General features: G+C 35.9%; 1 protein-coding gene across 1 annotated transcript in view; it reads right to left on the reverse strand.

Annotated features, from left to right (window-relative positions):
* Positions 1-24,447, reverse strand: part of SEMA3E (semaphorin 3E) — a 145,726-nt gene that overhangs the window by 21,368 nt on the left and 99,911 nt on the right. The window contains exons 5-10 of the mRNA XM_005512065.3: positions 17,582-17,675; positions 10,352-10,471; positions 9,990-10,132; positions 7,339-7,453; positions 6,927-6,996; positions 5,514-5,658 (exon numbers count right to left, since the gene is read on the reverse strand). Of these exons, the coding sequence (XP_005512122.1) occupies positions 5,514-5,658; positions 6,927-6,996; positions 7,339-7,453; positions 9,990-10,132; positions 10,352-10,471; positions 17,582-17,675 (687 nt within the window). The remainder of the gene's footprint in view (positions 1-5,513; positions 5,659-6,926; positions 6,997-7,338; positions 7,454-9,989; positions 10,133-10,351; positions 10,472-17,581; positions 17,676-24,447) is intronic.

The raw sequence follows: 24,447 nt of genomic DNA on the forward strand, positions 1-24,447 counted from the left end.
AACATAATGCTTATGTCTTCTCCAAATTCATATTGAAGATGTAACCAAAATAGCCATTGGCAGAATTAGGAGAAATTAGTTTCCTATCCCAGTAAAGAGACATCCATGTAAAGCCAGCAGAATAATAATGCATGAAATCAATCTCTAGTCTAATTACTTTTGATTGCAAAATGTATTACCATAAGAAACTAAACACATTTTAAAATTATGCCAGCAGCAATAGTAATTCTTGATCTCAGGCATTCTACTAGTATTGCAGTTGATTCTAATTCCTAACTTACAATGACAGTATTATATATCACGGTTTAGCTTGAAATACCAATGTTTGCATTGATCAATCTACTGTTTTGCAAAGCAAATAGACTTTATGTCAATGATTGATTAAAAGAGGCTTATTCCTTTGGTCAAATATAGAATTAGGGATAATTTAATGTGTTAATTTTAGGATGCTTTGTGAAGGATATAGTGTTCCCTAACTGAACATAGATTCTACGCTTCTAATTTGCACCATGATATCTAATTGAAACCATTTATGATCAAGCTGGAAATATATCAGTAACCATTTACTTTCTCCAGATATTCATAAGACAATGTGGTTTTAAGAAGCATTTCAAGCAAAGCCACAGTAGCAGAATTTCCCTGTTTAAATTGGATTTTTCAATCAATAAAATGAAATAAAATACTCTTTAGTTTACTGGAAACAGTAATTTTAAACTTGTGGTCAACTACAATTGACAATAACAAACTCCTGCACTTGTCAAGTAAGGCAATGTTTGTTTCCACTTTTTAGGCTTAGCTACAGGAAAGTATTTGTTTAGTGTTGACTTTAAAGTAATTGTCTAATCAGCCTAGTGATGGAATTTCTCCGGCTGTTTACAATAAAGAGACAAAGCTGGAGCATGAAGACAGGCTAAGCCTCTGCTTTCCATGCACAGCACAGCATATCAAGTGAACAGGCATTGCCAGGCTCCCTTTGCAAAGTCCTAGCCCTGGAGAGATTTAATAAAAATAATCCTTCACAGCCCTTTCCTTTTAAATTATATAAAACCAAGTAGTCTGGAAAGGAAACTATAGATGTAGCTGTCTCTAAAGTCTATGAGCACCATTTTTGAGGTAACTGATGTCATTCCCAGAAGCATCACAGTCTAAATGCACTAAATGAATCAGCAAAACAGAAGCTGAGATGATGGCAGAAGTGTTTCAAGCAGACTTCAGAGAGCAGTGGTTTGCAGAGCCTGTTAGAATCGGTGCACCTCTTCACAGTGGTTTTCTGTTTATTTAGCTTTAAGCTCTACTGTCATTCCTTATAGACTTCAACTTTGCCCATTCAATAGCTAAGATCAAAGAGTGCTGACTCTCAGAGATGCCTAATAGTAGGTTATTTTTGGCTTCTTGTCACTGTCACTCCTGTAACTGAAAAGGTGGTGAGATTCACCTTACCAATATGTTGACCTTTTCTTTGGAGTGTGAAACCTAACACTGTGGGCTACAGCCCAAAACACGCTTTGTTTTCATGCTACTGGAAAAGTGTTGAAAAGACCTCTAAACTGTGCCCTAAATGAGCAGTGAAAAATTAATCAACTAGTCCTGTTAGCTAGCAGAGCCAGCCACTTCAGCCTCTGGTGTGCTCTGCAACACACAGAGACAAACACGATTAAATCAATTAACACCCAGGAAAGACCTGGTTCTTCAACTAACTTGTTCCATGACATTGGGGAAATTACTTGCTCTCTTCTTTTAAAAGTTTCAGCTCCTGTATCTTGCCTGTTGGGGAGGCTACAATCCAGTCTCATCCAAATGTGGCCATTCAGAGCCAATGGAGAGAAGCATTGAAACCAAATGGAACTTAGGGCAACTTTTCTGTAAATCATTGTCAACTTTGCCAAAGTGCTGGCTCAGTGTTCTCTCCTTCTTGTCAAAAAGACACCATTTAATCTTCAGTGCTAGGCAATATCAATGTAATGACTGTAGTCATTAATACTGAATTCCTGCCTGTATTTAACATAAGTCTAAATAACATATGTGAGGTGTCCTACTGCCTGGAAAAATAAAAAGTTAATACCATATAATCTTTGTAAACTATACGGTCATTCTGCAATCCATGCATAATACTGCCTCATCATTTGGTAAAACTGCAAAAACTGTAAATGTACTATACAAAATGCCAAATAGGAAACCAAGACTTCATTTGCATTGAATAATTTTGCTAAAATGTGATAATTTACCTATCTGATTTTCCATCCTGACTCAATACAAATTACTTGGATCTACATCAAACAAGAAAACATTCAGTATTAATGTCAGCATTGCTACAGGGGTAGCTAACTGGCCAAATAGGTCAAATCATATTCATAATGTTTAAATACCAGATAATATTTTTTTGGGGGAGCATCCACTTCTACATTTTGACTTATGTCTCTAACTCCAAGACAAACAGAGGAAAACATTAATTTAAAATGAGAGATGACATGCATTTGTAATCGTACTACAGGGAGAAAGGCTGTACTGACATGGAGTAGATAAGTTAACAGGTCTTTTAACCTGTCATTCCTGTGATTTAGTGATAAATGAATTGTATGCAATGATTGTTTCTGCAAATTATTTCTTTTAGTATAAAAGAGAATATTGATTCAGTTAGCAAAGGAATAATGACACTGAAAGACACTGAAAGTAATGATCCAGCAACTGCTTATTCTGTCGTTAAGCTCAAGAGAGCGAGTCTGTAGCCTGCGAGAAGATAAAGAGGTGAACTGTGAAGGTTTTAGCCAAACAGCTATTGGAAATATATTTGCATCTCACAGAGGGAAAAACCTGCACATTGTTGACGTAAGGAGTAGACCTTCAGTGACTGTAAACAAAAGCAGCTTTGCAACAGATGTCAATTGCCATGGGTGGGTAAGTAGTTGTATTCCCAAATGGTATGGGGTGAAGAATAAATATTGGATGTGATGTGTCTCTGGGTCAGACTGGCATTGTCTGACCTGGGACGACTCCTGAGCTGCAGCAGGAAGGGAAAGGTGAAGGAGGCCCTGGTCATGCCCCATCTGTGAGATGCTGATGGATCTCTGCAATGCAAAGGGCATCCTTAAGCTGCCCTGACCAGCAGTGAACATGAGGCTGTTCTCACCCCCAGGCTGGGATGTGAGAGTCCTGGGCTAAGATACTACAGGGAGAGAAACTTCAGAAACACCTAAAAAGAGTGTGAATCAGTTGAAGATTTTGAGAAGATTATTTGTGATGCCTTAGAGAAGTCAGCACAGACATTAGGAATTCCTTGTAGAAATTAATAACTTGTCTCTAAGTAATGTTCCTTGTGATTTCCTCCAGAATTTCCATTTAGCAGATGAAAAACCTAAGTACCGGGCAGGAAAAACTCTACATGACAGCACTGGTATAGTGGCAGACTATTCAAAAGTTGTTGCCAGATTAATTGCATTATCAAAATATGTCTATATGTCTCGTTTCTTTTCTTCACTTAATGTCCATTAGAAGAAAAATAAAAAACAAAAACAACAATAACAACAAAAAGTTTTGGAAGAAACGTGTGAAAATCAGCAAAAACCAGAAGTGATTTTATTGAGTTTGGTTCTTTGCAACGTGTTAATATGTTTATATTCTCTGTAAAGGGTACAGAACAAGAACGTTAATAAGCTCAGGAACTTGACTTGAGGGTAATAAAATCTCACTCTGCGGTGTCCGGAAGAAAACCAATGAATTGTGGGAATGCTAGAGCATTACTTCTAGAAAGAATTAGCCTTGAGACAAGAATCTCAGGTGGATGAAGGATTTACTCCTTACCTACAAACTTGTTTATTCTAATTAGTTGCTTTTATTAAAATCTATGTCTCATTTCTAACCTGTGACCTGATCTAAATTATAGAAATATTGACATTTGATCCATTTTGAAAAAGAGAGGAAAAAAGGAACCAGAATCACCTGATCTTGAAATAGTGGATCATCTTTTGTTCTTTCTTCCTTTAACACTTTCAGCAGGCAATAGAAGGAAAGCGGATTGCCTTGTGTAAGCTGATTCTTTCCAGTAGTAAACATATTTACATTTGGCAATATTGCATGTATATTAAATATATATATTTTTATGTAAATATAGGTATATGTTTCAAGTTCATCTTGGCTTTATTTTCTGAAGTCACTGAATCACAGAATCACAGAATGTCAGGGATTGGAAGGGACCTCAAAAGATCATCTAGTCCCAATCCCCCTGCCAGAGCAGGAACACCCAGTTGAGGCTATACAGGAATGTGTCCAGGTAGGTTTTTAATGTCTCCAGAGAAGAAGACTCCACAACTTCTCTGGGCAGCCTGTTCCAGTGTTCTGTTCCCCTTATTGAGAAGAAGCTTCTTCTCAAATTTAAGTGGAACTTCCTGTGTTCCAGTTTGAACCCATTACCCCTTGTCTTACCATTGGTTGTCACCAAGAAGAGCTTGGCTCAATCCTCGTGGCACTCACCTTTATATATTTGTAAACATTAATAAGGTCACTCCTCAGTCTCCTCCAAACTAAAGAGACCCAGGTCCCTCAGCCTTTCCTCTTAAGGGAGATGCTCCACTCCCTTAATCATCTTTGTTGCCCTGTGCTGAACTCTCTACAGCAGTTCCCTGTCCTTCTTGAACTGAGGGTCCCAGAACTGGACACAATGTGGTCAGATGTGGACAGATGTGGTCTCACCAGGGCAGAGTAGAGGGGGAGGAGAACCTCTGCCGACCTACTAACCACACCCCTTCTAATATGCCCCAGGATGCTATTTGCCTTCCTGGCCACAAGGGCACAGTGCTGGCTCATGATCATCCTGCTGTCCACCAGGACCCCCAGGTCCCTTTCCACTATGCTGTTTTCTAATAGGTCATTCCCCAGTTTATACTGGAACCTGGGGTTGTTCCTAGCCAGTCAAGTCAGTAGAGGTAATTTGTTGTACAGAAAGTTCCATTAGGAAAAAAACTCATCGTTCACTCAGTGCACTTAAAGAAATTTGGTTTTTTTTTATTTATTTATTTGGCAATTAGATTAAAGTTATCAAGATTCAAATACAAAATAAAAACCAAACCAAACCAAACCAAACCAAACCAAAACAAACAAACAAAACACAACACAGATGTCAGCAGCCAAATTTAGGAGAATAGATATTCTAGGTTCAATAGAAAGTGAGATTTCTTCCCAAGTGATGCACTTACTGCTCTGAACACAGCATCTGACCTACCTTCTATAGGCACCACTTTCTACTCCTGTTGCTTGGGCATCAAACTTTGGAACCTTAGCATCCTAATCCGAATTTTGAAAACCCTTGTATGCCTAATTCCACTATTTTCCTTTTGGAAATTTATAGCTCTAGTACTTGATTAAACTTATATCCAGAAATACTAGAGAACTTATTATATATATTCAAATAATTATATACTGCACTATGAAGTCAGGAATATTTGTATGTTAGTAGCAGTCTGCTTTTTCTTCCTGAATTCATTTACATAGCAAAGCAATGGAGAATAGATTGTACTTACTGAACCAGGCCTAGGATAAGGTACTTTTCCTTCGTATAGAGCCCAGTGATATTCAGGTCCTTCTTTATGAGCATATGGTCCATTGAAAGCTGCTCGGACACTTGCCATATGGTAAACACATATAGCATATCCCCTAAATATATTGCTATGAAGTAAAATTCAAGGACATTATTAAAGCAATATGACATATTCTGTACATATAATACTGGTATTATTATGTAATTAAAAATAAGTCACATTTCAACAGTATTCAAGGAGAAAGAACTTGTTTTTCTTATAACTTGTTTTTCTTATAACTTCTGAGTCCAATGTTCTTCAGAAAGTCTTTATATGTATCTATATTTAGAGCATTCTCTGAGGAAGCTCAGCGTTGGTATCCCAAAATTTGAAGATGGTGAGCCCAGACTCTAAATTACTTTTTTTATGAGTATAGAGGAAGTACAGCAAACTGAACCCAGGTCTTATATGTCTTTGATTAGTGACTTAAACAGTAAAGCACTTTTCTAAGATTTTTCCTGTTGTTATTTGGAAAAATGGGAATCAACCGGTGCTGACTGAAATGAACAGGAGTCTCTTCATATTGTTTGGGAATGTTGGTTGGTGTTATTAGATCATTACGATTATGCAGATCAAACCACATAAAAGTATCTTATATACTTTTAAATTTTATTCACTTAGTTCTGGAGAAGCGATTCACTATTTTTTAAAGAAGCATCAGTTCTCGCTACAAAGAAATTATCTCTGAAGACTCTGGAAGGTGATCCAGGTCATTTTAATTAGGTGTCCACCTTTCTCTACTGGTATGGGAAGCCAGTAGGAAATGCTAAGTGCTTGCATCCCTAGAGGACCAGATCTGCCTTTCTTTGTTCCAAAAAAATCAATAATGAGAGTGAAATAGTGGCAAAAACACATTTGCTCTTCTCTGCCAGTTACATCCTGAACAGTTGGATCTCCAAGAAATGGGTACTGTGTGTTTCCACTTCAGTGGAAAAGGAGCCCACCAGCAACATCACAGCTCGTATTTTAGGCTTCACTAAGAGGTTAGTAGGAATTTAAGCTGCTATCTACTTTAACTCAAATTACAGCAGGGCTCTTGAAGGAAGACAAGGGGCTCTGATGGGCTGCTCTTATAAGCATGCAGGACTTTGTAGACTTTGACACTACGAAATTTTAAAGTAGGGAAACATTTAGTTAGTTTTTGATCCAGATAGACTAGATCACTGATTGAGATTTTGAGCCTTTGAGTGTCATAGAACAATTTTTACATAAATAAGGATGCCCACAGTGAATAGAATAGGGATTAAACTCTTTGCTATGTATTTGCTAAGGGGTATTTATCATGAAGCTTCTATCTCTTCAATAGGCTGTTCAAACATTCCTCTATTGCTTCCATTATATCTTCTAGTTGTTTACCTTGTGGTGTTGAAGAGGCCAAATATCACTGGATTTTTGTTATCACGAGTTTGCAGCAGAAACACATCCTCTGCAAAATTTGAATGCAGTGTTATTGTTATCAAACAATTTTTCTCATCCCCATAAGAGAAAATTAATTGCTTGTTTAAAGTGTAATCCCATTTTGCTCATACACTTTATTTATTTTTACACATATTTTAAAAGCAATCTTTAAAAACAATGCAATTATAAAGGCATAATTGATGATAATCAGCTCCGTATGTTATAGAACGTAATATACGTTGGAAACAAAACATTAGCAACCATTCCCTGTTAATGAATACAATAAGAGTATTTGATAGTAAGATGTGTTATCATGAAAGAATATGTTTTGTATGATGGTTATAATTTTGTTGCAGTCTAGGATGTTTACCTAATTCATCAAAATGCGTATCAATTCCGTTTCTCCCAGGTACAGAGCAAACTAGTCTGGTTTTGAGGAAAGTGCTCCATTTATTCACGAGCATTCGCTGGCCTCCCATATCATTCTGCAGAGAAAGAAAGTAATATTGGTGGTAATTTGAATTAGTAAGTCTAGAAATACAAACATCTCTGCTGAATTATCTGCTTATTGTATATTTTAATGTCAAAAGCATGCATTGCCAAACCACTGTCTATTACTAGTGTAATTTCTCTGGAGTCAGTTTTCAAGTAGAATTGCACTGATCAAATCCAGGTCTCAGTAAGAGCTGTGGGTTTATAAGAATTTTTTAATTCTGTACCACATCCATGGAAAGTTTTGATGATGCAGCTGTTGTAAAGCTTTTTTATTTCTCATTTTCATTAACTGGATCTACTGAGTACATTAGCAACGTTTAACTTTGCTATAGGACCCCAGTGAAGGATTAGATCAACACATTTGGAAACTGAAGCCCTGAGTCTACCTGTAGAGCTGATACAGATGGGGCAAGCCTGATGGAAGTGTCTACTTGGTGTTCTAACAATTTCTCAACAATTTTAAATAATTTCTGCTTTGCTGTGGCAGTCTAATCTTTCTTGCTTTTATGACTCAGACTGTCAAGAAAAGGGGGCATTTAGTACTACATAGTAGTTGGACTCTGTAACCTTTGAGGAGCATACTCAAAGCTATGGCCTTATATTCAGGTAGACTGTGTAACTGACTGTTGAAGGCTCCATATTTGGCCTGCAAAACACCTTTCACAATGTCACCCTAAGCTACTGAAATAAATTGTTTTTCTCAGCTTCCTATTGAGATCTTACAAAAACAGAAATTCAGCAGGATTTTAGTTTAGCCCATGGCTAGAGCTAAGACATTTAAGTAGATGTATTTCAGACTAGAGAGACTGTTAAAGTAATCTATTCAGACATCTACTAGAACATAGGCCAAAGAATTCTACTTCAGATCTTGATGCATACTTGAGTTCACAAAGCCAACTGGCTTTGTGAATATTAATGGCTTAGGATGCAATTTGGTATTTTGCATACTTTAGATGTTTTAAGTTATACATGAACACTCCTTAAGAACTGTTAATAGAAAGTATGCTGGTGAGCATATGCGACACATACTAAACGTTGAAGTGACAGAAGGTTTTTAACTTGTATCTTGCTTTTTGTGTGACAGATTTAGGAATGTATCCCCTACAGTTAGGAGGGAAGAATGCAATTTTTTTTCAGGAACTTAATCAGATCCTAAGAAATAAATTTCTCATTCCTTCCCTTAATGAAGCAGATGTAGCCCCACTGGGAAAGGGAGACCTCCTCTCATCAACCTTGCAATTAACAGTTCAATTAATAGAAAACAAATGCACCTGAACTTTTACAATTGTTCAGAGGGGTCTAATGGTGGGCAGCTTAACCTGGGAGATCATAAGTTAACAGTGCTCCTCTCCAGTGACTGCCTGACATCTTCTTGTGTTTGTGGCCAGGGAGCCAAAAATAGATGGGATCAATACACAAGGAACGTGGCTTGAGAGGGAAATGGATAATTGTGCAGGGTAGTTGGGGGAAGCAAGGTCTCGCCTCATGACTTTTCTGCTCTTTCTGGTAAACATTATGCCTGGTTGTAATAATTTGCTGGGCACTTCAATCCTTTTTTCTAGTTTCCTATCTGCATGTTTTTCCTTTGTTGCTGTTAAGAAGAAGAATGACAGATGAAATGAAATGAAATCAGTGGTTAGCTACTCACTATAAAACACTTCATAGGTGGCTGACACGCATCTCCTATGGTTCATACATGAGAAAGACATTATAGAATCACAGAACAGTTGAATTTAGCAGGGATGTCTGAAGATTGTTTGAGCCAATCAACCTGCTCAAAGTAAGTTTCCACAAGTGAGTTGCTCAGCAAGTTGTCAGACCTGTGTCCACTCAGGTTTTGATTATTTCCAAATCTGGAAACTCTGGGCAACCTGTGTCAGTGTTCAACCACCCTGGCAGTAAAAAATTGTTTTCTTATGTTCAGATAGAATTTAATGTATTACAGTCTGTGTCCATTGTCTCCTATCCTGTCCAGATGGCTGCAAAAGCCAGCTATTTGAAAGGATAGCCATGGATCCTCCACAAGTACAGGTGAGTTAAGTTTCCTCCTTGTTGACAGAATAGGAAAGCAAGTAGGAATGTCAGAGACGACAGGTGTCTGGGCTGGTCCTGTCACCAGGAAAGTGAAATGACATCAATTTATGTCAGAAGGCCCTGGAACTACAGCCAATACTAATGGCAAATACGGCTTGATCTGAATCAAGAAAATGGATGGTAACAGTGTCCTGTAGGCAACTGATATTACTGTTACAATGTAATAGCACAAAGAGAGACAAAGCTGAATAACAAGATTCCTGAACTTCGCCTTCCTCTCTCAGCAAAATTGGGCTTCAAACCCAGATTCAGATTGCTTTTGAATTTTCTAATGCTTCAGGCTGTTTAAATGTAGGATTTTCATTCAGACCTATAACTTGCTCTCGTGTATATTAACAGATGCCATATTTGTCTGGGGAAGAATGACCAAAGAGAGTTGGTTTTGTTGTTTTTTTTTTTCATTTAAGTGAGAAATCAGAAAAAGGATCTTACCGCACATACACGTCCCACTCTAGCATATATGGCATGAGTGCTTGCCTCGGCTTCCAATGCTTTTTCAGTAAAGAAAAAATATACTTTGTTATCTTCGTGGTCTTCATTGTCAGGAATCATGTATGAGCCAACAAATTTTGGTTCTTTAAAAGAAAACAAGAATTAAGTAAAGTTTTCAATTTGTTCATTCTGGCAGGGGGGTCATGAAAAGATTAATGGAAAAAAAAAAAAGATAGTTTAAACAAATCCATCTCCAAATTGATATACATATGCATGAACAATATCTTTTAAATTTCTGGTTAAACAGAAATTGTCTGGTCAACCAAAACACCTCTGGTTCTTCCTTCTACTCCTTCCCATACCTTTCAATAGACGCTCACTATCAGGCTCAGTTCGCAGATGGGCCATGCGATTCATGGTGCGAAATAGAGCAGCATCTCTTCCCCAGTAGTCACTGTAGAGACCAGTAAAAAGTTCGCCACCTGCAGACCACACATCAAAACCAAAACCAAAACAAAGCGATTTTGTAATGCTCTAGTTATTCATTTCACTGCATTATAAACATGGCTCATTAGTATTCGCTCAAATTCAAGTAAAAAGGCAAGTCAGTAAGTTATATATGGTCTAAGGAACATACGGGCGTTGTTCCTACCAGCACTGCAAACATTTAGAGTTAGAACAGCAGGAAGTCAAGAATTTTAAATTTTATTCATGGGCTGCTGGCACCTAAATTTTCACCAGTGCAAAGACTCTGACCAGTGGTTTGCTTCTGAGCACTTCCAGATGTGCCCATGTCTTCCAAATGAGAAGCAATGACTTGCTGTTCCCAGAACTGGATAGGACATGTTAGGTTTATGAGAAGCCAGAAATAACAGGAGCCAGAAAATGGGAAGAAAATGCAATAGCAGGTTCAGAGAGTGCAGTGCTAAGGAAAAGAACAGGGATAGCTGCACCAGACCACTGATTTGGGCTACACTGCATAGATACAGGACAAGGTTAAACTACACTTGAATTTTAGACCTCAAACGGGGAATTTTTTCTGAGCATAGTTATCAGATTTAGCTCTGCACAAAACATGGATGGAGAAAAGATTAATTAGTGAAGCACATAATGAAAATACTGGAGGGCTGGACGCAGTTATCTCTCCGGCTGGACACATAAGCAGCAGTACTTGATACCTGAGAAATTATTTACAGACATCAACTATGTGTTTTGTTCAGCTGAGGGGGGATGTCAGCCTACTGGAGCTGTTCCACTTTATCTGAAATAACTACAGTTTGCATATAACCTGCTGGCAGATATGCTTAGGTGTTCAGTGGACAAAGAAAAAGAGCTTATTTTTCTGTGGCCCAGCAATAACTTGTTTCCATATCCTTAAAATATTCACCAGTGTTGGGACAAGACCTGAGATCTCATCCACCCTGGGCAACTGGTGATGAATACTACCTGAAAAATTTATGGGAAGAGAAGTTTGGTCTCATGTTCAAAGGGTTTAGGTGGCATTCACAAATTAAGTGAGCATAGGAAAATATTAGAAATAATTCAGTGATTGCCAAAAACTGTTGAAAAAATGTATGTAGTTAATAACAACTAGATCATGCATATACTCAAAAATCCAGCTTAACTTTATCTGACCCATCTAAAATTGTGCCAGCAGATATACTTTTCTTTAGTGAAATATCAGTAATAATTCTAACTCTTAGTTATGCATGGGTGCAATTTCCTTTAACTAACCAAGCATTAAGAGTAATATATTCCATATCCTTGTGGACTTAGATTACTATAGAATTTTTTTTGGCCCAGTTTAGGAAGCAAACAGTTATTGTCACTAGGTGGCATCCTTATGTTAGAAAATAACGCAACAGGAATTAAACGACACAAGGAGAGGGAAATAAACTATTTCCAGTTTGTGGCTAATCTGAGTGGAGGTTTAAGTGACACGACTTCCTACCCCCTAATCAAAATAAACATGAATGATCCATTCAAATAACATTTATAAAGGATTATACCAAAAGCAATAATTTTGCCCGTTCATTTCTCTTAAAAGTGTGATTTTTTTTTTCTCTTAAGAGATATGTATGAATTGAATGGCACCATAAGTCTGAATAATGATTCTGAAAAGTTTGCAGTTTGGCAGCTGGGGCTGGTTCAGGGATCTGTGCTGATTCGGAGCTGAGTGTAGTTTTGTCTTAGGTTTCACCATATAAGGAATGTATATTGCCTTATAAAATACATAGTGGGTGATTTAAAACATTGGCAAGTGAAATGAGAAGAAAATAGAAATTATAGCATCAGTAGAAATTAAGGTTACCCCAAACTAATTTATTTTTTAAACAATACAGAGCTACTTAAAAAACAGAATTGCCAGTGTTTCTGAAATGTGTTCCAAAAATTTTTCACAACTCTAACTGATGAGTTACATGAGTTGTAAATCCCACTTTAAGAATATTGTTGGAAAAATATCTCAGACTGGGTGAGGTTTTCTTTATGCTGATGCATAATAAAAAACACAATGCTTTTATCCTTTCAAAACCACAGTGAATCTTGAAAAATGTATCAGTGTAGGGTAAATGATTTGTCACATATTACTAGTGAGTAGAGTTGACATTTACAACCCCAGATGTTCAAAATTTTGGGTATAAAACCTATTCCTTCTGCTTGACATAGGTATAAAATGTCAGTGTACTTAATCAGCATCCAACCATACACCAAGGAAGTTACCACTGTTCTAATCTGTGAGATCCTGGGGGGAGAAAATGAAAGTTCCAACCTTGGATGGATATTGTTCCATGAAATATATTGTACAGACACAGAAGTTAAATCTGATTTTTTACCCTGTAGTGTTACTAATCTAAACAAAAGACAAGTATTGAATGTGGGCAGACAGGTCACTTAAGGGAAGTGATGAGACGATACTGATGAGTGTGACTGGCAAAGATCCCAGCACAAGAACATTCAATATAGTTCTGAGATCTTTTGCACTTTTGACATTAAAAGAGTCTTCTATTTTTTCTGTTCAGTACCCTTTTGCACATCATTGAAATCTACGTTACAAATTTTGAACAGTGCTAGGTTTTTACAGGTGCTGACTAATTCTAGATTTAGAGACAGCCTGAGGTTAAGGTTTGAAAAATCCTGGCAAGATTTCTACTCTTTTTCCTCTGTTGAAAAGCTACTCCTGTCTTGGTTGCAGGGTTTTATACGGCTGCACATCACACTGATAAACCAGTATCATCCAGTGAAAAATCAACTGCAAACCGAGCAACTTCACTGAACTTCACCACTCCTTCCTTCTTCCAGTCTAACCTCAGCTCCGTATGTATTTGACAAATCAATTGCTTCAAGTTTAATTTTAACACAGCCTGGTTAATCCTGCTAAAATAAGAATAGAAAATTTATTTTTCTCTCCTTAAAAAAAAAAAAAAAAATCCCACGAACATGAAAAAAACACTTTTAGCTCAAATGATACATTAATATTTTTTAGCTGGCATTTTTTTCACACAAACAAATACATCAAGTTCAGTTGTGCCCACCTAAAAGACACCTTCATTTTTGCCCATTTCTTCAGGGTCAAAATGATTAATAAAATCAATACAAAATTTTTCTTCTAAAATCAAGAATTCCTAGATGACAGCCCTTAAAATAAAAGAGATTGAAGCATGTGATTTATTTTAAAAAAACTTAATATATACAAGGGATTTCTGTAAATCGGCTCCCTCCACCTTTGAAGTGGATTTCCTTTGTTGTTATTGGTATGTTTTGCATACCTGTGTCAAACTGGAAGGTGATACAAACATAAACTCTAATTCAACAGTAGATATTTTTGTGTAAAGTCCCCATTACATCACTTTCTTCAAAGTGGACTAGCTCTGTTATGAGTGAAGGAGTAGAACATAATAAGTGGAACATAACCAGCACCTTTCACGCATTTATTTGACTGTCAGACAGTTATTACTCACATGACAACTAAAATCAGAATGCCAATTCACATTTTTAACAAGTGGTACTTTTCACAGTAGGAAAAAAAAAACAAAACAAACAAAACAAACAAACAAACAAACAAACAAACAAAACCCCACACAACAAATTCAAAATAAATTAGTTATCGTTTAACTGGTAAACTTTCTCCATATATTTGTATTTTCTGTCAGTCACTCAAGTATTGTGTCTTCTGTTTTGAGATAATATGTATTTATTTTAATTCATTGCCTAGAGTGAAAGAAAAGACACAAACTCATGAACCTGTATTAAAATTGTAAAATCAAAACATATTGTTGGAATGGATTCCCTGGACAGAAAATGTATTAAAATATAGTTTAGGTTTTCCACCACTTGCTCATGACATAGTGCAGGTAACAAAACATAGACATGAACTGATTTCTCATCTTTTAAGAGCTAGTGTGATCTAAGTTAATTGGTGTGCGTGATCTGATATCAAAAATAGTTTTGTCTATTGGAAGCAGATGGGAGAGTTCATTAGAAATTTAAGTCCAAAAGTTTTATATGCAGTTTATCTAAACACATACATTGTATTCACCCTGTTTTTCATTCAACATCTATTCTGTTTCCTGATGCTGACAATAAATTACTAAAAGTTAATTGTCCATAAATTGAAGAATTCATCACAAGCTACTTTACCACTGGGCCAGACAACCTGTAATAAAACTTATGATAGCATGAATATTTAGTTTTAAAGCCAAGTCACGAACTATTGGGTATTTTAACTGATGTGTTGAAATACATGAAGAGATACAGAAAAAGAGATTCTCTTTCTTCCTAAATTTATTTATATAAACCTGGTTCCAATTAGAGTTGGTGCAAATGATCTTGCAAGATCGAGATTTTAAAAGCTTTAAAACTTTTATCAGAGCTATGTAAAGTTTCCTCAGTAGTCTGATCCTCACAGTTAGTCAATAGCCATGCTGGTGTAGGCAGCTGTATTAATGTGAGTTTCAGAGGTGGAAGCAGGTTTTGAATTGTTTGGTTAGGAAGAAGAGGATGCTGGGATGTGAAAGTCTTTTCTAACAGGTTTGCATAAAACCTTTTCAAGGACATGCATATTGGCTGAACCTGCACGGGAGAGTGGAGGCAGCTCTGGGGTGCAGCCTCCAAGGCCACACTGACTCCACACAAGGAGTGGATTTCACTTTCTAAAAAACTGGAGTTTGTGAAGAGGAAGGTGACCTCCAAGTGTTGGAGGAAAGCCTGGAAGACCAGTCCTTGAGGGTACATGGTGCAGCTGTCATCTCCAGTCATAGGATCATGGCCACCAAGAACTGGAGTCAAGGCTTACCTGAATGAAGTAGCATCCCTTCCTTCAGAGTGCACTTAGCATTGAAGGTCCTATTCTCATTTTCACATGTTAGTTACAAGAATTTTTAATATTAACTGTGTTTGCATCTGTGTCTTCTATCCTTTTCAAATGGATACCTACAGAGATACAGGCTATATATACTGGAACATAAGGAGCAGCATTAATTTTATTTATTCTGTAAACTATGTGTCTGGTCCATAGAAGTTAGTATAATATAGTATAATACATGGAAATGCAAACTTCTTTAGGATATTTTTTCCAAAGATTTGGAAGTGTTTCATTTTAGTAGTATAAAAAGTATAACAGTAAAAATGAAATAATAAAGTATTTCAAAAATTTTTGTTATGCTTTTAAAATAAAATTCTATGATAATTTGTAGTTATAGATTTCCAATGAAGGCCTCAGGTCATATTAGTTTTGAGGAAGAAGTGAAATTTTGGCTATTTTTTTGTGTTGCATCAGTGATCGGATAAAAATGTGTTACGTTTTCCTGTTAATCTTAACACATTACAGAATTGTTAGGTTTGTAAGATTGATTTTCTAAGTCATTGTCAGTCGATGTCCAAGATTCTGATCAACATTTGTCAACGATGGGCTTATTTAATGGATTTATCTTTCAGAGATATGAGAATCCACAGATCCTCTCATAATCCAAGCAAATTATTGAATAGGCCAGAAACACAGGGACTAACCAGTAGTCTGGTGGGACAATCTGGCTTCCATTTAAGCAAATAAAATTCACGTTGATCTCACAGTAGGAACATGATCAAGTTAATTTATTTACTTAGTTCTGGCTAAGGAAAGGTTGAGAAGGACTTTGAGATTAGACCACAAGGTTTCAGGCCTACAGCAAATTCCATGGGATGAATCTTTGTTCCCAGGCTGTGCTAAGACTGTAATCTGTTAAAAACTGTAGAAACAATTTCAAAAAAAGGGTGGAATAAAAGCGTAGCAATCTGTTCTTCATGGATTTCAGAAGGTCAAGCAAAATACAGCGTTTTTATATGATTCTTTCAGGACTTTTTAACTCACTAATTCTTAAGTATTTGAGCTGTAATATTTTATAATGAGAATTAACAATATTTTAACGAATTGCTGCAATTTGAAAGGCTTAGCATTGCTGGTGATGATTCTTCTTGTAAGTAATTTGTTGACATAAATGAACAAATAAACCTAGCATGTAAAACTACATGTGTCTCTTATCACCAATACTTTCTCACCACCATGAGCAAGCTATATCATTGTAGTTAACAGAGACTTCAGCTGTCTGATTTTAAAATTCAACTTTAAGACATGAAGTCAAATATCAAAGGGCCCTAAAATCCTCTTTTTTATCCCTGAAAAGTTGAAAATTTATTTGATCTTCAGCCTCTTTTTTTTTCTAGTTATTTCTTTTAATGACTATTCCTTTCAAATGCTCAGTTTTCATCTTATCTATGTTCTCTAAAATCAGAAATCACTGTGTTACTCCCTAAGTACACCTAAGTTTCACCTTTTACCTACTGTTGCAGTCTATTTTTAGTCAGTATGTTATAATATAACCAAGATTGTGTTTGTTTGGTCTCTCAAAATATTATCAGGAAAACATTTTACAGGAAAAAAAACATATGGTTTACTATACTACAATTGCAAAGGTCTTAGCCCTACAGGGATACAGGTGCCAACAAGGCACAGAGGAGCACTATCTCAGCACAGATTTCTGGCACTGCAGGACTTAGACCGAATTTTATTTTTATAACTTTCAAATATAAGATCAATTGTCTTAACAGAAAAATAACAGATTTTGAAGGTTTTGTTAGATGGCAGCATTGAAAAAAAACTATTTTGATCTCAAAAGCTATAATTCTTATAAAAATAAATGCTTGATGTAAAAACAGTTAAATTCACATTTTTACAATATGCGTATTACACAGATTACATCTCAGTAGATGAAAATTAGTAAATTTTGTGTATTTCTCTCAATGGTGTAAAAGACTGAACTAGACATATTGTTTTGCTTTGAAGGAAAGCAGAAAATTATTACTTCCAAAATTACACAACAACCAACTACCTCTTCAGGATGGCACATGTCATATAACATCTACCCACTTCAGTGAGGCACCCTTGCTGGAGTTAAAGCTGCCTGGGATGTAATATTAATGTGGGCAGCACCATGAGGATTAAGTCTGACATGTGGAAGGCTGCAATGGAAGGCTGACAACACCTTGGTGTGTTGAAGAAAGAGACTCAGAAAGACAGATTGACAGGACCGTGAAGCTTGTGACATGAAGATCATTACCAATTAAGATGGAGGTGAAGGAAGAACTGGGGTCAAAAGGGCATCTGCCTCGTCCTTTCTCAAATTTGTGCGATTCCAGTTGAAACAGATGATCCTTTAAAAAAAAGAAATCACACAAAAAAAGCATAAACCCTACAGGCAAAGAAAAAAAGTCCTTAGAGACAAGCTTTAACTTTATTTTATCTTTGTAATGGATTGACTTCATTAGGGAGAAAACACAATTACCGTTGCACATTGATGTACTAGTAAAAATTCCCTGGGTTTCTACAAACCAGCTTTGTGCGTGCACTTCTCAAAATGAATCAGTAAAAGAATCAGTAAAATATGCACTAAAATTAGGCTTTTTTCAACTTTGTGGGAGTAAGGAGTGAAGATTCCTCTCTCTTTTCTCCAAATTATCTAAACATTAAATAGATATCTAGCCATGGAATGTGTTTTCCTTCTTTAAACATTTTTTCCAGTAGCTGTTAAATGTATCATCCTGTGTTATCTTTTCCTGGTGGTTTTATATCTCTTCTTCATAAAAGTATGTTCAGGAATTAATCCCCATTTTTTTTGTTTTCAAAGTAGAAGTGATTTCTGCAGTGGATATAACAGAATATTGGCAAATTAGTTTAATTTGTCTGTGTAAGGGTTTCAAGGATGAGAAAAAAAAATCCATTCAGATTTTCATTTGCACTTCTACTTTTGTCTCAACTTTCTCAAAAAAGTCCAACAAATATTGTTATCTGATTAAAAGATGAAATGAGAGCATAAACATTTTTAAAATTATATATTAACAAAAAAGCATAACACACAACAGTAATGGGGGAGAATGAGAAGTCAAATAGAAAGAAAACTATGAAAGTATCATATACAATATGCCGCCCAACCATGAAGTACATTATTAGTAAACATGGTAGTCTAGCAGTTTCAGTTCTGTGTAACAGTTTCACTCAAAAGGGCTACTGAAATGCAGATGGTAAGAACATAGTGGATAAATGTAACTTACCTGTTCAGTAAACCAATCTCAGCTTCACATTGCTAATATACTAAGGCAATGTTTTGTGAGACATAAAATAAACCAAATACCCAGGATGCCAAATCCCCCTGAATTTTGAGGAGGTTCTGTGTGAATCGCTCCCTCACAGCACACATTCTAAAAGGGATCCAAGATACTTTTTAACCATAAAAATCTGGTTTTACTAGACTATAAGGTAGAATAAATCTGCATTTGCACAGAAACAAACAAACAAAAACCCAACAAACAAACAACCCTCAATATATCTATACTGGGAAAATTAGAAATAAGGAAAAGTTGACAGGAAATTTTCCTTTCCACTATGTCCTGGTAGTCCTCATTTAGTTATATGTAGTTCTTTTAGTCCTTATGTCATTATAGAAGGTTCTTTTTTTCTATTATTGTTTACAATTAATTTAATTTTGTGGCATTGTAACATATGAATCTTTGTCCCTAGAAAGTTTTGCTTTTGAGAGACACAGAAACCTGATTAGGTCTGCTCTCCTCAAAACTGTGTTTCTCACTCTCCATCAGATCTCTCACTTATGTCCACCCATCCTACCCTAAAACTTGCGAATCTCTCTCTTTCCAAGCAAGTACAATTGCCCCCAAAGCAAAACTGATGTTCCCTTTTCTTCAGTTAGCTCCACTCATGGCAATTATGCTCTTTTTAAAAAGCCATAATATATGTACAAGGAGCAAAGAAGTAGAAGAGGTACTGATCATTGCATGGGGTGGAAAACTGGTGGTGGAAGAAGAAATAATTAAAAGGATAGAAAGAAAAAAGATGAAAGTGGGAAAGCTGTGGAGTTGTTAGTTCCCACTCATTGATGAATAATTGAATATTTCTATGTGTTTCATTGAAAACAGTTAATCCTGAATTTGCCACAAACCTCTTCCCTTCAAACCTTAATTCCCACCTTAATCCCCAGATCATCCAAGCTGATGTACCTATCTTACATTTCCATCTGTCTCAATAATACATGCCATTTTGCTGCCACTTCTGCTCAAAAAGTAAGATCCTCATTAGTTAGAGAGTTTCCATAAAAAGGGGATGTAACTCCGAATGCAGTTGTGGAAAAATAAGACGTCTGTTTCATGTCTACTTGAAGTGAAAAAGCCACCTCAAAATGAAAATAACAAGCAAAAACCATACAAAATTTTGGTAGTGGTCCTAAAAGGCACAAGGTAATAAGGCATTCAGAATCTCACGTCTTCAGAAGCTCCTGTGTTGGCCTAACCCTGGCATTTTAGTGTCTGAACTTAAAGCTGATGCAGCAGAAAATAATCATCCTATGCAGAGACTGGTGGTGCAGAAATATTATTTTCTGCTGTACCAGCTTCAATTGCACATCAGTAGTAATTGATTCTCTTCTGCTGTTGGGTAAATGTCAAACAATGAAGAAATATCTGTGTGTGTGAAAATACCAGCCCCATTCCATACTTTTCAAACATCACATACCAGGTATTTTTCAAAACTAACTGCTATAACATTTTGAGTCAACAGTATAAAAAAAAGAATAAGGTGAACTTAGGAAGGAAAAGAAACCATGCAAAAGGACTAGGGAGCCATAATTAGCATAAAATATAATGTAAAGGAAATATTTCTAAAAACAATTTGACTGATGCTATTTGTTCTCTAATCAGGTATTAAAATAAAGTTGCTCATGAAAAAGTATGTCTTCTGGGATCTCAACCAAACTATTTGTCAATTAATCAGTTCAATAAAGGAAAAAAAACACACACATTTTTGGTTTTGACAGAGAGAGATGTAGAAGTGGAGAAATAAAATGGAAAGTAAAAATTTAATGTATTTTTCTAGTCTTAATGCTTTCTGTTCACTTTTCCCCACAGTAAAATAAAAATGTACTTGTCTAGTAATGGAAAAAAAGCAACAAATTTGAAAATGTTTATATATAAAAAACAAACAACAAAACAACTAGGTAAAGTGATCATGTGTAGAAAAAAAATTATTTTGAAACAATACTTGAAGAAGTTATATTATCCATACTTCATGGTTTATAGTGTATGGCTCCTATTTCATCCTAAACAGGGAACAGAAACTGAATTTTTTTGTGGTGTAGGACAAGATGTGATAGCACTAAGGCATCAGAAACCACACTCCGTATTCCTGTCTTCTTTGGTAAAATGCCACTGAGTCTCAGATCGGGGAGACTTGTCCAGTATAGAAGTCTTCCAGATGATGTAGAAGCATTTTCAAATTACAATATCACAATGAAAAAGCTACTAAAGTAGTTAACAATCCCCCTGAGAACCAGCATGAAATCAATGGTAAAGATAAACCCATCTCTTTAAATGTTCATTATGTGAATGTGTTTGAAATAGCTAACTATTGCCATGGAATGAAAATGTTAAGCAGTATACATAGTATCATTTCATTACTCACATTTTAACAGCTGGAATTTCTGCATAAGGACTGTAGTTTAAACATATAATCTAATGTTGACACTGAGGGTAGACAAAAATTTGGATTTCAGTGCAACTCAGAGAAGTTTTTAAGTGGATCTCACCAGTTTTGATATAAAGCAGGATGTGTATCTCATAAATGCTTGCAGATGCATGTAGCTGTTTGAAAAGTCACTGGAAATGTAAGCAATGACTCCTCCGAGAGAGATTTTCCACCTTCGCCTTTTAGGACAGCATACCAAATATTCCATGGTTGCCATAAGTTATTCCCATCACTGGGGCAAGTAACTGAAGATCAGGTGTTAGATGTGTCAGCTTCCACGGGATGCGAATTTAAATGAAATAAGTTACATATTAATAATCAGCTTTGAAGGCTAATACCATAATTCTAACCCTCCTTTCTGTTTGTGACATTGGAACCCCTTGAGAAATGTCAGAAGAAAACTGACAGTTTCCTCACAGATTATCCAACACAGAAATTCAACACTGCAATTTATTTTACTGGCACTTTTCAGTAGTTAGGGTAAAAATTATTGAAAAACACACACAGAGGGCTGGGAGTGGAATCACAAATTTCTGTTTGCAGTTTGGGAGAAGAAATGAGACTCTGGGTTTGATTTATGATACGTATGACTCAGGAAATGTAATACAGATCAACTCTTATTAAAATAATAATTTAAATAGAATAATAGTTTAAAAAGAAATAAAAGATATTTCCAAGAGCATTGAGCATTTTGCCATTAACTTGATATGAACTGATAATTTTAGACAATGAAGAATAATGTAGGCTATAAATAATAACGACAGAAAAGGTCAATAAAAGCCATCAAAATTTAAACACCACATTTAACTTTTGTTGCAGAAAATTGCTCTCTCCAATGCCAAGTGCTGCTTTGCTCTAGATCAAGACAGCATTTATGCATGTGATTAATTCAAAACATATGCTTACTTCGATTCCTATTTAGCAAAGTACCTAAGCCTATTCTCAATGTTAATACAATGGCTGTATCTTTTCACTAAATCATGGACTTAAAACTATAGAGGCTTTGGTTGGACTTTCCTATGATATTATTTTAATGAGAAAAAATAATTTGATTTTCTGTAAGGGGATTTTTTTTTTCACTTTCCGTTTTTATCATTTTCCAGGTAACAAAAAAGTAAAACATATCATGCTAGTATTTTTGAAAGGAAATTTAAACTATTGCAGAACCTTTAATTACATACTTAACTGTGTGTGCATATTCTCCAAAGGTATACCCAAGATTTGCTCTCCAGGAGACCTGCGCCTTTTTGTGGTAGGTATGTTTTGATTGTTTGGGGGTGTTGTGCTTGTGGAGCTTCTTGTGTGTTTTTTTGTTTGTTTGTTTGGTTTGGTTTTGTTTTTTGTTTTTGCTTTTTCTGGTGGTGGTGGTTTGTTTTCTGTTTTGTGTGTGGCTTTTGTTTGTTTTTGTTGTTGTTTGTTTGTTTGTTTTAATACCGGCTATACTATTTACTATTACTCTAGCTCTCTGGACAAAATTCGTTCTCAGTGGTCTTAGTGTTAAACGACCTCATAGTTATTCAACCTCAGACCAAGAATGACAATACACGCAAAAGCTGTTTCTTGCATTTCCTATTCATATATCTGAGACTTTTTTAAAGATAACTATGAATAAGAAGGTTCATCAGCCAAGTGCATAGAATGGGAAAGTATGAAATAGAGACATTGCTTGTGTGAAACTATGAGGAATGTTCTTTTAATAATCTTAATAAAGCCATGTGGTGCAAGGGTTGTATGATGAGCTCTTTTTTCTTTTCAAGTAGCTCCTAAAGCATCAAAAAGGCAGTGTAAACAACAGCAATTCAACTTATTGGATCGTAGTGCCCTGTTTGAGGAAAAAGAATGTTGGGAATGGATGAGACACACTGGGATGCACTGACTCCACAGGGAAAGGACATCTCAATGGACTGGCTGACTGGGCGATCTGGCAAAGTGGGATTTCAGCAAGACTCATCAGATTTGGAGATGCAAACCCAGACCAAGAGGGAGAGCTGCAGATGGGGAGGGTCTGGAAGGGAGAGGGCTGCCAAGGGTATGTACACATCTTTGCTTCTGAACAGCATGTTCAGAAGGTTTTCTTAAACCTCTGGACCAAACCTGCGAGGCTAACTGTCACTTGCAGGGTAACATCCACTCACAGGGCACTTCTGTAGAAGTCCGTTGCAATTTTGGCCTTGTTCTTTATAAGAAAGACACTGGGATCCTTGCTCCCGAATAGGGGATGTTGTTCTTGGATTCACTGGTTCCATGTATTCATTTTTTTTTCCTAATACTAACTTAAAACTCAAGTGACAAAACAATGAAGTAACACTTTGGTTAAAACTGTGATTGAAAAACTTCACCATGTTAGGGACAGAGTGAGACACAGTTGCAACTTTACTGACAGTCTTTAACATCATAAAAATGAAAGTTACTTCTGAAATCTCCAAGTTAGTACAGACTTTATTCTGTAGAAAATTAAATTTTAAAATATTTAAAGTAGCAGATGTGCTATTTTTAAACCAAGAAAATATTTATTACCCATATGTACTTTCTCATTTATTCATATAATTTTCAAGTCTGGTTTAAGCTTAACATTGCACCTTTAAAGTCTGGCACTTTACACATCCATGTTTACCCCTGCACACTCACATAGACTAACAGGAAGAATCACACAACTTATTTTGAAATTAATCAAAATATAAGATTTGTAGATCATTTCACTGGTGTAACTGGATTCTTTTCTCATGCAAGAAACTGAATAGTGAGCAAAACCAGTGAAATTTTGTGACCACACAAAGTGAAGTACATTGCACAGAATAAACCTCATCTTGATTTCCTTTCTTTTTAGCACTATAATGTTTTTACTTTAAATTCACATCTTTTTTTGCAAATATTCTTTTGTTCTGTATAGTCTTAAAACACTTTTTTACTCCTTTTCTTCTTTCTTGTGTAGGTACTTATCTGTACATTTTTATTTTGACATAGAAAGACACACTGAATACACTATGCAGAGGCTTCTTTTAGGAAGGATGAACCTTGACTTCCCCATTAAAAAAAAAAAAAAAACAAAAATCTGAAAAATCACAGAACATGTCTGTAAATTAGCAGAAAACATAATTCATATATAAGTCTTCAAAATGAACTCCCAACTCCACAACCTGTCTTAATCTGTACACTTTTCTCATCAAGAAAGCACATGGTAAAAGAGATATAGAGTAAAATATTTTGCCTTTGCATAACAACAGAAAATAGCATACTGGGTCTGGTCTGAAATTATGCCTCCTATCATATAGCCTTTTGTATTTAAACAGACTAAATTTGGGCACTAAGAAAAATCTGTATCGGTAGTGTCTGATAACGATAGTCGTAAATAAAAGGTAGCTACCTAATTGATATAAATACAACTAACTCATTCAA

The sequence above is a fragment of the Columba livia genome, chromosome 1 (assembly GCF_036013475.1).
Source record: "Columba livia isolate bColLiv1 breed racing homer chromosome 1, bColLiv1.pat.W.v2, whole genome shotgun sequence".
NCBI classification, from domain to species: Eukaryota; Metazoa; Chordata; class Aves; order Columbiformes; family Columbidae; genus Columba; species Columba livia.